Raw genomic sequence first — 16,570 nt, 5'->3', positions numbered from 1 at the left:
GATTTCACACTATACACACCATTGAAAATTGAGATATTTAGACTATTTAATCACAAATGCCCAGTAGGAATTTGGGGACAGTCTTATATACTGGACACCCCCCCTTTTTATTAATTTATGTTTTTCATTTTGTGTCTGTAGACAGAGAGGGGCCCCAAACAAACCCCAACCCACTGCTGTCAAGTCTGTTTTAACTCATGGCAGTGCGTGTGCAACGGAGTCCATCTGCTCCTTAGGGTATTCTTGGCTATATTAATGGAAGGAGATTGCCAGCCCTTTATTCTGGGGCACCCCTGGGTGGGCTTGCACTGCAAGTTAGTAGTTGAGGGCAAAACTTTAGAGTCATTTGAGGGAGGACAAAAGTTGATCGACTTAATTCCTAAGGTCATCAGACATTGTTTTGTCCAAGCCCTGTTGGCAGGGTCTTCCAGATTGTGAGTTGCCTCTTCAGGTGGCAGGTGTCGTGGGCCTTGCAAAAGATTTTAGTTCACTCCAGTGTGATTGGAAGTTGATGATGCTGTTTTTGTTGTTGTTGCTGCTATTTTTTAAGGTGCTATCGGGGAGAAGAGAGCTGAAGTAATGAGAAGATATCATGGAGGCCCAGTCCCACAGCTCCACGACTACTGAGAAGAAGAAGGTTGAGAACGCCATTGTGAAATGCTCCACTCGCAGCGATGTCAGTGAGAAAGCTGTTGCCTCCAGCACCACGTCCAACGGTGAGCAGCCTCAAGCTTGCCCAGCAGCCCAGCCTGCAGTCATTTCCTGGTCTCTGCATTCCTTGTGAATTGAGCATGTACACCTGGACCAGTGTGTTTGCTTTGAGAGGCTGAAGAAAGCCAATGAGGGGGGAGGGTGTGTGTGTCTGTGTGGAGTGGGCAAGCCTCAGTAGTCCCAGTTTGGGCAGCCTGAATACTCATTTTCTTCCATTTTTTTTTCTGATTTGGATGTAAATGTGATAGGTTATTTATTGTAGGAAGTTCCTGTTTTGGCATTTTGGAAATCATCTTGATTAGTCTGGCAGGAGTTCGACATGCTTTGCATTTCACCATAGAGAATCTACACTAGTCAGAATAATTAGTTATTACAAAAGACACGCAAGTTGCCGTGTCAAAATTCGTGTCTGGATCACCTCCCCTCGCTCCCTCAATTTGAAATAGTCAACTCTGTAGGATTTCAGATTTTATTCACAGTTGATCCTTGAGGTAACTCCAGTATCTGGACAGGCTTTGTTGTTTCTAACATCTAGACGTTTACTTTTCTTAATGGTATTCCGAGATAAACATAGACACTGTTTCTATATGCAGTGTTCTACAGTTTTAAGTCACGGGTTGAAGGGCATTGTTGTTCATTCATTGAACATTGAAAACACATGCCAGAGCTTCCTCCCTCTAGTAAATACAGACTGAGTAGGTTAAGGTCCTTTTCCCAGTTTTCAACTGTCCTTGACCTATTGCTTGCTATTCAGAGATGCGATAGTCACCCCTAAAAGCAAAAGAAACACACCTTACTGCCAGGAGTTAATTCTGGCCCAATAGGACAGAGAGCTGCCCTGGGGGGTTTCTGAGGCTGTCAGTCTTGATGAGAGTACAAAACCAGAGCAGGGAGCCCCGGATGACCTTTCAGTTAGCAGCCTGAGCCATAGTGCCACCAGGGCTCCCGAGCCTCCCGGAACTTCCCTGCTCTTTATCATTTGCCCTTAAGAAGGAGCCGGCCAGGTCTTCTAGGTCCTGGGCTCTTCCCTCTGAGCTCACTCATTTGCATTAGCCAACCTGCTGTTTCCCTCCTGGTGGCCTTATATTTTATTTATTCCGAGAAAGAATTTACTAGGTTAATTTACAGTTTCTTACATGCCAGCGGATTGTCAGACTGCTTTGAAAGGTAACTGCAGCTTGGAACTTGAAGACTGTAAGGTCAGGCCAGAGACAGCACAGAATATTCGGGAACAAAGTGTGTACTTTACAGTCCTGAATGTGGTTCTGGTTTGACTTGACACCTCTACAGAGGAGCCTGGACACTGCTCTTCTGTGTTCCCTCCCTGTCTGACTGTCTGTCATCTGCTCCCCTTTCCCTAATTTAATGAATGCGCATAGCTGGCTTTCCTTGCTGGGGTGGGGGTGTGGGCAGGGTGGGAAGGGGCTGACTGGTAACCCTGCTGGCTAATGAGTCCATTTTGAATTAGTCTTTAGGGAGATACATGAGTATTTAAGTGTGAGAGTGCTTTCCTCATCAGTTGAAATAATGAATTTCCTTTTTAGACCTGTGAAAACACATCTATTCCCCCCTTATTTGTGGTAATCACGATCAAAACCAACAAAGCCCACTGCTGTCTAGTTGATTCCAACGTAGTGATTTTAATGCCACAAGTATATTTGCATCATGGCTTCCAGTGTGGCTAGAAAAGGCATTTTTTCCACCTTAAAAAAAAAAAAAGTTACTCTTGTTTCTTTTTTTTAGACCTAGTAAAAATAAGACAACATTTAATTTTAGAAATAGACCCAGTACAGGGAGCTTTGGTTATTTGGTGACTGTTCTGGTACCATGTAGGATGAAGTGTGTGTACACATTCTGCTTTGTGACCTCTCAGCTTTGGGTTTGGGTTATGATGTTCCTGTGTGTGTGAGAGAGAGAGAAGTAAGAACACAGGCAAGTTGGTAGGAGACGCTACACTACTACGTGGAACCTACATGGGCAACCCACCTTTGAGTGAAATGCAGGGTGGAAACACAGCAGTGGTCTGTTCTTCCAAAGGACTCCAGCACACACACGGGGAGTCTTTCCGGTGCTGCTCATCCGCCTTGAGCCGTCCTTTGACCACAGGTCTGCCTTAGGAACCCGTTTAACTCAAGTGGTGGCTGACTTGGGATTGCCCATCCCCCAGTGCAGAGAAAGCTAGCCAGAGAAGGAGCAGTGATGTATAAAAGTTGGCCTTACACTTCAGAGTACTCACAGCTCTGTTTACTAAACAGCACTCCATTAGCTCTCCTCCCCGCCTGTCCCTGGTAAGCACACATTCACTCCTAAACATGCACAAAATCTGCCATTTGGGGTGGAAGCGCATTATCTAAGTTTGCCAGGCACATGCCTGAATGATAGCTGTCTTGGAAATCCCGGGTAGAAAGACATTCTTTTCTGCTGCTCCCATTTCTTCTAAGATATTTATTATGTTGTATTTTGAGACAGCATCATGACCAACCAAATGAAAGAAACCATGGAAGCAATAATTATAGACTTGGGTTGTAAAACTGCCTGGAAGATTCTGGGAAGACAAATAAGCCAATGCAAACCCCGGATAAAAGGGGAGCAAAGGAAAAGGCACGCGTTACTCTGCTAGTGCCTTATGTAAGCAGTGCTCATGATGTCAGTGATCTTTCTCCACCGTGCGTACCCTTGACAAAGGAGTCGCCATCTCTGTAGCTCAGAGGATCTTGACCTTTCTTTCTAAGGAGTGTGCAGTTGCTGCAAATGGGGTGCTTTCTCTTTGTCCCACAAGCTCCGCACCTGGTGCTACACACACCTCCATGCTGCAGAGTGGTACCTCATGGAAGTGGGCGTGTTGGTCCGAGGCCCCCTTTGGATGTCAGAGTTGTGTTGATGCCAGGCTTTCCATGGTTGGTACCATGGTATATGCTGATAAGGGGCTACCATTACCAAGGTCAATCCGTCTTAATCTAGTTTCCCTATAAACATTATAAAAAAATATAAAATAGGGGTCCGTTAGTTACCAGGGCACTCTCTTCAACTGCTCACACCCCCCAAGTGTGTTAGAGCAGAATTGTGCTTCTTGGGCTCCTCAGTGGCTGATTGCTTAAGGCAATTAGCAGGCCATTGTCTGAGGCACCTCTGGGTGTACGGAAACTTCGGAAACTTCCGGCCTTTCTGTTAGAGGTGATTGTATTGACCATTTGCATTACCTAGGTCTTTTGAAAGGGTTATTCATTAATTGGAACATGAATATGGATGCCTACAATGATTGCATCTATTTCTGGGACCTTATGCTTTCTTTACAAAGTGCTGAAATGCAGTAATTTGTAATTGAGAGATTGCATCAAGAACCAAATGAATATAATATATGCACTTTGTCTCATGTTTACAATTCCATGATTAAAAAGAAGCAAACAAACAAAAAAATTTTTGTTATTGGCACTTGTGGTGGTTGACTTAATTAACTTTTCCAGGCCATTATGTGCTGCAATTTGTTCATGATTGTGAGCCTCCCAGCCAAACCATGCACATTCCAGTGCATGTCCCTACAGATCTGTTTTCTGACTTTCCCCAACTGAGGATCTGCTGCTTGAATAACATGAATGCAGAGTTTTATCTAAGGGCGCACGTGCGCACCACCAAAATGTAAGGGTCAGAAATCTGGAATGGCATTTTCAAATAAGCCTGTGCCACCTAACACTGACATTTAAAGTAACACATGGGTACAGCTTTGTTCTAAGTCACAAGCCACATTTATTTTGTGAGATTTACAGGCTGTGCCAACATAGACCCTTCAGTAGCCTTTCCGCAGGAATCGCCATGTGCATCTCGTGTGCCCATGCTTCTAAGTTCTCGTGTTCCTTCGGAAACTGAGATGGCCAAGGTGATGATAACTAGTTTCCCGAATCTTTCTGTCTAGTTTGCCTTTGTGGACTATGATGTGGGAGTTGACCTTGATGTTCTCCAAGATTTTGATGCTGAGCCCCCTGGCCCAGCAACTCACTCCCTCGAAGGGTTTGATTCTGGCTAAGAACTTTTCACAACTTTGTCCCTTGTGTGCTCGATTATATTCATGCATGTGTTTGCAGCATGTGCCAACACATCTGGAGGATAGCCTGTGACTAACCTAAATACAGTCATAGGTGTACTCCCCCTCTCCTTCCCCTACCTGCTCAGTTTGCTATGCATCCACTTGCACATCATCGTTAATTCAGGGTTGTGTATCACATTATTGTGTCTATCACAATACCATTGCCTTCAACAATTGGACTCCAGTGTCTTTCATTGTCTTCATCATCTTTTGCTGACCCCTCCCCACTTTTATTATTGTCTTCCTTTTCACTTAAGTAAATCTGTGCCTACACTCTAGTTAGTAATTTACCCTCTCCCCCAACCATCAGAGAATGTTTCTTTTCGTTTGACAACCTATTCTTGACATTTTCTGATAGTGATCTCAAACAGTATTTGGGTGGGTTTTTCTGGTATGTGTACGTGTTTGTCTGATTTCATTCAGCATAATGCCCTCCAGGCTGATCCACATTATGGGCTGTTTCACAGATTCGTCATTTTTCTTCTGTGTCACATGGTATTCTGTAGTGTGTTTGAATTATTTCTTAAGTGCGGTTGGGGTTTATGGGTTTGCTTTTGGTGTCTAAGATAGTGTCTTTTATATGCAGAGTGTATGCATAGGTATTAGGGGATGGATTAACACAGTGGCTGCAACAATAGGCTCAGGAACCATTTCGAGGACGGTGCAGGACCAGGCAGTACAGTATTGTGTTCTGTGGTACACAGGGTTACCATGGGCCGGAACAGACTTGATGGACCCCCAGAAGAACAAAAAACAATCGACTTAAAATGTGCAAGTCTGTTCATTGGCTAACATTATAACTAAAAATGCCCCAGTAGATGGTTTGCAGCTTGCCTCTAGTGTATGGATTTAGTCATGAAAGTTTTCTAACTAGGTCTTCCAAGATTTTTAAATTCTCACAATCCCATGAAACTTCTTTTAACGTCTGGCTTTTTACCTTTTACGTTTTTTGGTTTATGATTTTTTTTAAGAGTAATTTGATATTGCTCATTAACCTACAACTCTGCTTTAAAAATGAAAGGAACTAATAATAAACGTATGCAGGCCGTGGTCTTGGGAAAATGTATCGGATCTGATAGTTATTGGGAACATACCATAAAACGATAGAAAGCAGAACCGATTATCCTAATGAAGATGCAACGTGACACCCCAGTTGATTAATAAGAGAGAGGAAGTTCTCTTGTTCAATTTGAGTCTTTAGAATAAAAACAAAAGAAAAGAAAACAAAAACGGAGGTGGTGAATGGAAGGGCTGGGGGCGGGGTGGCTTGGTCTTCATTCCTCTGCTTCAGTAAGAACATCTTTGAGGTTTGTGGTCTGCAAATATTTAAGGAGATGCCCTTGTTGCCTACATTTCTAGCTACTTCCTGGCCTTGAGATTTGCCTGCCCATTAAGTAGATGTTAATCTTCACATCTCCAGTCTCCGCGCTGGAAGCATGATGGATGAATTTTTTCAGAGTTCAAGAGTCAGGGACGGTCCCCACCTTTAGCTTTTGTTGCCTTGACCTTATTTCAGAGTCTGTTTACTAGTTCTGGTCAGAAATGGGTAGTTCGTTCCCACAGGGTAGGTGGTAGTTTGTAAGTGTTAGTTTTCTTGACCATTCAGATAGTCAGCCTTTCTTTCTTGACTGTATCCCATTTGCTGGCACGTGATGGGTGCACAGAAAGGCCATTTTCAGGTTAAATGAATTTGAAATTATAGGATGTTGGTTAGAAGCACTCTCAGGTTTTGGAATCTAAAAGCTTGGGTTAAGTTCTACCAAGGTCAAAGCCTGACTTTTTGGCTATGGCTAGTTTACTTTTCAATGTCCCACCTTCCTCATCTGTTTAGTAAGATAATGGGTAGACATACTTCTCAGGTTCTCAAGGATATTTAAACGAAGCAGTTCCTGTAGGTGCTTAGTAAAAGCACTGCATAGTAAGAGCTCAGGAATCATCAGCCATTGTTATTAGGAAAAAGCCCGTTGATGAGTTAAAGGTTATGAATTCAAAACAAAAGGATTGTGTTTTCTTGAACATACACATGGGTTTTTGAAATTGAGGGAAAAAATGTTTGGCAAAAGCAACTTTGAATTTGCTGCATTCAGATGTTTGAAAAATAGTTCAAGATGTTTCACAAATCCCAAGTGTGACCAAGATTGTACATCTGAAGTACGGAAAGATAGATAAATATTCCCAAGTTTTCTATCTTCCTTCTAAATGTCTTGTTAAGACAGACAACGGGGAAGATTATTTTAAGAAAATCTATTTTGGTTTCTTTAACCTTGACGACCAAGTTACCTATTAAGTCTTAACTGTAGAAACAGTATGTAAATTCTTGATCTGGAATCTTTTGGGGGGGAGGGGGGTTCAACTGTTTCTTCAGTTAGTGTTGTTTGTATCTTAGTTTGTGCTGTATGGGACTTTCATCCCTTCTTAGAGAGCTTCCAGGCCTCCAGTTAGAGTCCTCTGCCCTTGCTCTCAACTCATATTTCTGGCTCCTGCGCTTTAGATCCATTTCAGTAGAAGGGAGTTTCCTCTCTAAACTTAGGCATCCACTGAATCCTCTATTTTTGGTTCAGTATATTATGATTCATGTAGTCACTGAAGCTCGAAACTGCCATCACGTTTGACACCCCCACTCTTACCCCTTATACTTTCTGGGCCTGGGAATTGATGTCTCCTAATGATTCATTCATGTCTCTAAATGCCATGACTCCTGCTACTATGTTAGTTAAGACCTTCCTACCTCCTACCCAAAACCCACCCACCGCATTCCAATATATTCTACCTTGTAGGGACCAATAGGGCCGAATAGAGCTCCTCCCTAGGGTTTGTGAGATGGTAAATCTCTCCAGGAGCAGACAGCTTCCTCTTTTTCTCCTGTGGAGCCCCCTGGTGGGTGTGAACGCCAGCCTTGTGGTTGGCCGTCCAACCCTTAACCCACGATGCCACCTGGGATCCTTTACCTTGACAGTTAAAGTAACATGTTTTGGTGCTATCCTCAGGGTTATCAGTGACTAATTCAAGTGAACAGCCTAGTCCTTCTTTGCCACAGTCTGTTTATTGTTAGTCTGGAAACTGTTGAAACCTGTTCACTCTGTGTGACCCTGCTGGTATGTGAAATACCAGTGGCTTAGCTTCCAGCATCACAGCAACACACACAACACCGCAGTACAATTCAACAAACTCATCAGTTCACGTAGCCTTCTAACTGGTCACTTGTGCCTTTGGTCTTAGCTCTTCTCATCCTGTGCACACACACCTGTCAGATTAATCTTAGAATAGTTCTACTCTTGCTGCACACCTGCCCCTAGAACATTCTGTGGTTACCCCAAACCAAACCCACGGCCCTTGAGGACATTCTGAGTCACAGAGCCCTCATGAGTCAGAATAGAAGGGCTCTCTGGGGTTTCTGAGGCAGCAAGCTTTTGTGGAAGCAGACCAGACTGCCTCATCTTTCTCCGGTGCAGTAGCTGGGAGCCCAGTGCTTAACTTGCTGTGCCACCGTGGGTCCTCTGTGGCTCCCAGCTACTTGCTCAGTTTGAAATGTTCACTCACTCTCTAAATATCTCAAAACCCGACCCCAGTCTAACATTCCCGTCTGATGGGCAGCCACTGTACTTAACATGTTGGTCTACAGAGAGAGTGCTTTTTCTAACATCACTGAATGAGTAAATTCTTCTCAAACTCGAATATATCCTTTTTAGGCTTGTCCTCATCCCATACGGTCATAAGTCCTTTTGGAAACTAGTGAAATTTAATAACCTTCACATTTTAGTTAAACTTTTTGAGAGTAGCATCTGGCTTGTCACCCACCTCCTCCCTCCCTACTCCTGTAATCCATCGTCTTATTGTGGAGAGAGCATCAATTGAGATGTTCAATGAACTTACGAAGTGCACAGGCTTGCCAGAATATTCCACAGGACCGTCGGGGAGGGGCCATGAATAACAGCCCCTATGTGGGTTTAGGATGTGGGTAAGAGCAAGAACTGTGCAGCGAGGTGCCAGGATTTGAATCCTTAGCCTGCCTGTGAATTGCTAAGTGACTTGTGTTTAATTAGTTAATGTCTCTGAACCTGCTATAGGGAATACTCAAAGCTGGCAGAGATTATTACTAATAGTTATAGATAATTATGTGTATAATTTGGCAGCCGTTAATTAATTGCCGCATTTCATAGCGCTCCTGTCAGCACGAAATCATTGGTTAGTAACCAGAAACATTCGAAACTCTAATCTGATTGGGAGAATGAAGAAAATCCTGACAATCATCGTGGTCGTGGGGTTCTCGCTTACCAGGCCAGTAGGTGATCCGATCTGGCATTAGGAGATCGGACTTCGAAACACCAATCTAGAAATTGGCAAAAGTCAGGATGTAACGAATCAAATGTTTTTAGGGTCTGCTTCTCATTCATTAACACTCATTGAGATTATCAGATGGAATCAGTAATTTTGTACTAAGGTGCTCCCCAGAGGGCAAAAAACTCCTTTATTTCTATTTAAATAACATTGAGCTTTTTCCTCTAAAGTAACCGGCCCTAGGTGCTCAGAAAGGAGCCCCGGTGGTGTGGTGGGTTACATGTTGGGCTACTAACCCCAAGGTCAGCAGTTCTAAGCCATTGGCCGCCCTGAAGCAAAAAGAGAAGGTTTTCTGCTTAAAAAAAAAAAAAATCCATGGGCCTTAGAAACTCAAAGGAGCAGCTGTACTCTGTCCTGTAGGGTCGGGAAGACTGAATGGCAGTGAATTTGGCTAGAGTTCTTGGAGGTGCTCAGATAAATCAGGAATCATGATCAGTCCGGTTTTGCCATAATTTGCCAAATTTGCAACTGAACAGGAGGATCACCATAGTGTGCTGTGCTTGTGGGAAGTTTTCTCGGTGACCTTTCCTACTTGTGATCAAGGAGGTGCATGCTTTCAGATTTCCAGGAACAGAATCAGAAACAGCAACCATAAAAACGGGAGTTCAAGGGACAAAATAGTTATTGTGGGAGGAAAGGTCCTCCTGTCTCGTACCAATCTTATCCCACTGAGCACTGGTGGTCTCTGACAGCCGAGGAGGCAGGCTGATGATGGTGTAAGGAAAAAACCTCTGGTTTTCCCATATTCGGATTATATGGAAATGCTTCCAGATCCCATGGGTTTTAACTTTTGCTTACCTATTTTTAAATTATAAGCAGTGAGAGTTGCTTCGTGGTGTCCAGTTCTATGGGTTTTGATAAATCCTTACAATCATTAACCACCACTGCAAGCAAGATACACAGTAACAACAAATACATGTGCTTTTAAACTTGACTGAGTCACCAGTAATCGTTTTAAAAAGAAAAAAATCTTAGAACTGGTGTATCTGCTTGGCATTGTTTATTTTCATATTTAAAAAAAAATCATGATTTTTTTGAAAGGCCTTTTTAACAGGATTTTCTGAGAGCCCTCTGCCCCCAATTTAAATATCGAATGTTGAACTTGTGAAATCACGAGGGTGTTTTTGAAAACTGCCCAGAAATACACAACAGAGTGTCTCTGCCAGTTTGAGCCTTTCTTTTCTTGAGTTGAATCAATGCCGGGCTAATTTAAAACTGACATTTTATATTTAAAACTACCTGGCAGCCCTATTAATAAGGGCTTTTTGGGGTCGTTGTTTTTGTTACTTTGCATTAAGGTTAAAATCAGAGTACTTAATGCCGCCGCTGCTGTGAGCTAGGGGAAGAAAATCAGAAGCTTTAAAAAAAAGTGCCCCCCACCCCCTTCTTTTGCCCCCCCCCCTTTGATAAACACGGCAGTTGATATCAGATAGGGGAGTTTAAGGTCAAAGTTATTCCTAGTCTGGTTTACGCTGCTGCTTTTTCCTTTCCCTCCCTTTTCTCCTCTCAGTCTCTTTCTTTCCCCTCCTCTCCCCCTTCCCTTAGTTGTAGAAAGTTGAGTTCCATCCCAATTATTAAATCTTAGGAGACCATTCCCACATGGTTCCGTAAATGGTAGTTTCATCCGCCTTCTTTCATCTCTTTCCCTGCTCTCTGGCTTGACAGTTGGAAAGGTCTGACTGTGCCACACAATGGTTTGATTGGTTTCTCTGGGGGAGACTTTTCCCTGCCTCATCATTCGCCAGGCAGGTGGACCAGAAAGTCTCTTGATTCTTTTGTTGCCTCTCAAAGTCCGAGGTCTTTGACTGAATAAATCCGCCGTCATGGGATAATTTGCTAAAAGGAGCCTGAGGATGTGAGAGAAAAGCCTCACTACTTGGGTGCTGCATTAATGAAATAACGGGCCTTGGAGTTTGCAATTGAAGAATCACCAGGAATGCAATGGGTGGAGACGTGCTGCTTTTATTTCCCATAATAAACTTTTAAGTTCCCTCATTTAAAGCGCGCCTCTACCTTTGCGGTCTCTGGTATATTTGCATCTGTACCCGTGTCGAAGGGGACAGCCTTGGTCAGCTGAAAGCTGTTTGGGGACAGTGTCTAGTTAATCATTAGATTATTACTAGTGGATGGAAATAATTCCATATGACAGAACTAAGGTTGAGTTAACACAGGACGAAAAGTAATTTACAGATAGGCTGTCCCCAGCCATCTTTGTAGCCCCTGATAAGGTTTCATTTCAGAATGGATAGGCGACATTTCCACTTACGGACCCATTCTGCGACACCTGTGATAACAGCTTCTGGATCCTAATTGAAATTGGTTTCAAAATGGATTTTCACTTTTCTCTGTCTGTGGAAAATATTGAATGGACTCAGAGCTGCCACGGAGAACCCTGGACCTTGGAAAATGGAGCGGGAAGCCAGGATCATCTTTCATAACAGTGTCGATGATATGACAGTTTTGTTATCTGTCTTATTAATGAAATCATTGATCACCTGATGAGGGGGATAATAAACCACATTCCACCAACTGTTCTAGAAGCTCAATTAGATTTGGATTACAAATAAGGAGGTGGTTGGCGGGTGCACGTTTCACAACAATGGATCTGAAGTAGTAGAGGTCAGTGAAAACTTTCCATTCTCAGTGAGACCATTGCAGATCGTAACATTCCGAGTGGCTGCTGTCCAAGTGCTCTGAGATGATAGGAGCCAACGTTATATGCAGGGGCTTTCTTCTGGCCATGAATCAAGGTAGAGTAACTAGCATTTAGTTAAGACTCCTTAAGTAAAATACAGAAGGAGAAGGCCGTGCAGGAATTATGTTAAGTGCTGGGCTCCTTCTCCACACCTCACCCACAGTAAAGAGAGTTGGGGAGTGTCCTGAGTGTGTTTATTGGATAAGGAAGACCAAACTTGAGGGTTTATAACCTGGGTTCTTTGAAAGAAAAGTAGTTTACCAGTCCTTCCCTCTTGAGCATTTTGGGAATCTTTCTAAGATGGGAATTAGGTTTGTGTTTAAGGGGCGGCTTCTTTTGTTTGGTGTTTGACTGCTCTGGAATGCACTCTGGGTTCCTCTTGAAGGGGATAAGCTCCTGGGGTAGGGGAGAGATTTCTAATACTTCTCCTGTTTCACAGTGAATTGTATGCTTAGGTGTTTCTCCGTTCTCTGGGCGAGCAAGGATCAATCCAGTCCCATCTGAGCTTGAAAGAGGAGCTGTGATCAAAGGCTTTAATGATGTCACTGATCTCTGGTGATTGATTAGGAACAGAAGTTCTGGAGAATTCTGCATGTCTGCCTTATAATTTCAAATTCATTAGTGTCTACCATGAGGGTTGCTAGTTTGTAATCAGCAAAATTGTAAAAATGAATTATACACAGATGTATTTTTCTTCTGTATCAAGTCTGCTTGCCTGTTGGTTGGTCTATCTTTCTATCTAGATGATATCTACCTTTATGTTTATTGAAAGCATGTTTGCATTTAATAAGCAACCTGTCCCTTTAAATCTGTGATTGTTAGCTGCTAGGGAACGGCCTCCCCTCCCCTGACCCACAGAGACCCCCTTAAGAGATTTTTCCATACGATTTGGGCTAAGTATTTTGAAACCAGCATTTGGTTGAGAAAACATTTATATTGTTTCCAAAGCAGTTTAATCATAGACAGGTAATTTACATGATCGGTAATCGTTCACTATATATTGAAATGTTTTATTATCTCAGAAATATCTATGTTTCTTATGCAGATTTAAAAAACCTATTATTATTATTTTAAACATTTTTTGTGTGTGGAATTGTTGAACCTTTTTTTCCTTGTCCTTCAAGAGTTCGATGCATTTCTGCTGGTGTGGTTCTCTTCAAAAATGAAAACAAATGCATTTAATGCCAAGGGGCAATGAGTCTTGTGATTGTGGAAGATACAGCATCAATAGAAATATTAAAATAAAAAGAGAGCAAGAGAAACAGGTCTCTTTCGTAAACTCTGTTCATGACTGTACTGTAAGTATTGGCGTAGGCCCATCCAGACTAGGGTTTGAGTGCTACTTGGATGAAAATTTAAAGCATCACAAAAAATTCTCTTGGAAGGCACTGCAGCCAAGGGAGAAAAGTTGAATGGAAAGCAGAGAATGTAAATTATTATTAAAGTTATTGTTGTCTTCTATGGTTTTCTACTGGTTGTCAAGGCCCATTGCTGTATGCTTGTTTACGGCCAATTCCTTTCATAGAAACTTTATTTTGGGGTCTGCTCTATGAGTAGGGAGGCTAATTGTGCTTATGGTCTAGGGGCAGTTTCCACAGAGACAAGGTCATGCAAATGAGCCTTTGGAGAAGATGACAGGCAATTGTTTTCATTAAGCCTTAGTGGGTGTTGGAGAACCCCCCCCCTTTCAGAGATTATTTTTTTGTTTCATTGCCAGTGAGAAGAAAAAAATAATTCGAGACCCTTGCCTAAAATCCAAAGAGAAATTCTCGAAAGATGAGAAGATCGGAATGATTCAGACTGGAACTTCTGGCATTGTAAATATTTCCTGGTAAATTATAAACCTAATATCCAATTGAAGATTTCTCTCAAGCATTAAAAAAATGAACAGTGCACAGTGGCCCATTTCACTTTAAGTTAAAATCAAACCTGCCTTGGAGAAGTAATGCTTCTAAGCTTGTTTTCAAATCTTGGCAAGTTTCAGAGCAGTAGAAAAGTTCCTTTCCTATAAATGTTGACAGTGGTTCCGGTGTAGGCTAACAATGTTTTATAAATAGAGTTTACTTAGCAAAAACCATATGTATGCCCAGTGAAATAATCACACATTTATTTATGTTTTGATTTATAGAAAACATGTGCCCCTTGACAAAGCCTTTGGGCTCTTTTCCGCAATTAAAAAGGATCATACTTGGGGAAAAAAATAGCTACCATCTTAATGGGAAACCTTTTCACATAAATTCAAAGCCCTTTCTTTGATCAGTTTCACAGAAATATAGAATTTTTTCATCCATCAGTTTGACCTGAAAAACTTGGTCAATTAAAAAAAAAAGGCTTACCATCACACACATGTGCATGTGTGTATATGTATAATTTCGTTCTTTGAAAAAGTAGTGCTATAAAGGTTTACTCATACATGCATGGCTTATTCCAAACCAAATTATTTTGAACATATACCTGCAATCAGTGGATGACAGCAGATAAGTTCTCTCAGGAATATACTTCTCTTAGTCTCTTTTGGATGCCTTCAAACCCAAAGCACCTTAGGGTACCTTTCCAAACAGTGGCTTCTGAGGGCCTCTGCTGGGCCAGCTAAATTCGTGGCTGAGAAGGTTGGGGTGACTTTATTTTTAGGGTGATCTTGATAAGACTTTTCTTGAAGGGCTAGGACCATCACATTATGGAGAAGTCGAGAAGAACCGAAAGGAAAACTGCATTGGTGAGAAAGCGACCTGGAAAACATGGAGTTCCCCCGCCCCCCATCCTGACAGTGTACCTGCTCATTGCTTGAATGTCACAAGGGTTGTCTTAGGAGAATTTTCTTGGGAAACCTTGCCTCATCCAGCCCTGGTCTTGCCCCTTCACACCTCATTTTGCTCTCCAAACTCAGAGAACATTTAAAAGGAAAATGATTTAAGTCCCTTGAGGATAACACAACTGCTGCTTTGATCTGGTGTAAATTGATGAGTGCAGAGTCCAGGAAAGGGTTAGGGAGGGAGAAATAGCACTTTCTGAAGTGCATAGACCTAGATGAAGAATCTGATGAGAAACAACAGCTTCACTTTTTAATGTTTTTTTTTTTTAAACAAAAGTGTCTATGATGTTGTAGCAATACTATTTTACTTCTCATGTGTGTGTGTGTGTGTGTCCAGGCAGTACCTTGCCCATATATGTCCATGGTCTCATAAGATGTTCTTTTGTTTTCAAGGGCAAACAGCTCTCCTTTTGTTTATTACATCCCTCTAAGGGTTGTAAAGATCACAACCCCTAAAGTGAAGGAGCAACAGGCCTCCACAGCACAGCCCGACCCCACTTTTCTCTCCTCTCCTCTCCTGGCTTCATTTGGTCCCATCTCCAGAGCCTTAAAGACTGACTCATGGCACACCGCAATGGCCACTAGCAGTGCTGGCTGGGCCCAGGGGGTTCCTGGGTTCTTGGTTCCAGGCCGCAACTCTCCTTGATCTGGGAGTGGGCTTAGCAACAAGGCAGTAGCAGTCGGGTGCCACCACAGCCACTCTCCCAGCCCCTGCACACCCGATCCTTGGACCTACCGCACCACACTTCCTTCTCACTCAGATGTAAGCGAAGTCCTGATCCGGACTGGTGGGGCAGCCCCCGTTGTGCTCAGTTACACATCTGGCAAACCCAACCTCCTGTAGTCAGAGGATACAGCTCCTGAGCTTTTTCTAGCAGGCTCCTTCCTTCAAGTTTTAATATGACAGGCGACAGTGAACAATGATTATGAGGATGGTGCAGGGCTAGGAAATGTTTCCTTCTACTATACACAGGGTTGCTATGAGTTACAACTAACTCGATGGTGCACAACAACTACAGTAACTAATGATTGTACAGGGACTTGCTGTGTGTCATTGTATGGTGGTCATACAAAGTCCAAATCACACAAAGTTCTATTTCACAGACTATACTATGAATGTTAAGGGATGCCTACATATACGTATATGCAAGTGTGTGTGTGTGTGTGTGTGTATACATGAATGTATCTATTGGTAATTCACTTAGGTAAATCCTAAGTGGTTGATTAGTGTGGAATGCAGTGTGCCAAAGATCTATTGTTGATTGTTCTTGCATGTTGAGGAGTGTTGGTATAGCCTGTGGTAGTACTCTTGATTGATTTACTTTGTTTTTGAATTTTATTTAAAAGGGGGTTTGGTCTCTCATATGCACCTATTGCTGGATAGACCTTCATCTGCCTAAATGCAAAGATTTTTAAAATTCTCTTTTTAGCAGCATTAGATGATAAGAAGAATGGTAAAACTCTTTCATGCTTCTGATTCCTCTCATTTTTTTTAAGAAAAAAATATTAAATTTATATAAGAAAGGTTAATTTTGTTCCTACTCTTCCAAAAGGTCAGGGTTGTAAGTGTAATGTAGAGATAACCTCTGTCAGAAAGAACTGGTTACATTAGCTGAGCCCACTACAAAATGTGACTTAGTCATCATTCGAAAGTAGATCAGCATTTTCAAACTGTTGATGGGTAGGGTGGACACTGTGAGAAAGTCAGCGTGCAAATATGGAAACTTCACATTACACACGCTCATTATTTATCAACATGGTTAACTTCCAAAGACCAGGTCTTTATGCAAAAATAGCATTATGGGGAAATAGAAGGAGACCACAACACATTAAAAAATGGAGGAGGACTGCATCATTTTATAACTGCCACATTATATTGTTATACATTTGCCAAATTCTGTCACTACATAACTGCCAAACTGCATTATCTGCG

At 42.3% G+C, this 16,570-nt stretch overlaps 1 protein-coding gene across 1 annotated transcript in view; it reads left to right on the top strand.

Annotated features, from left to right (window-relative positions):
* The first annotated feature begins 558 nt into the window (after positions 1-558).
* The window catches only part of GLI3 (GLI family zinc finger 3), a 324,180-nt gene continuing 308,168 nt past the window's right edge, over positions 559-16,570 (top strand). Inside the window, exon 1 of the mRNA XM_045286286.1 lies at positions 559-716. Coding sequence (XP_045142221.1) covers positions 593-716 — 124 coding nt within the window. The 5' untranslated portion in view covers positions 559-592. The remainder of the gene's footprint in view (positions 717-16,570) is intronic.

This window comes from Echinops telfairi, unplaced genomic scaffold, assembly GCF_000313985.2.
Source record: "Echinops telfairi isolate 266 unplaced genomic scaffold, ASM31398v2 ScPeMD7_7;HRSCAF=31, whole genome shotgun sequence".
Taxonomy (NCBI): Eukaryota; Metazoa; Chordata; class Mammalia; order Afrosoricida; family Tenrecidae; genus Echinops; species Echinops telfairi.
The sequence above is the reverse complement of the archived record's forward strand: the minus strand, read 5'-3'. Positions and strand labels throughout refer to the sequence as shown.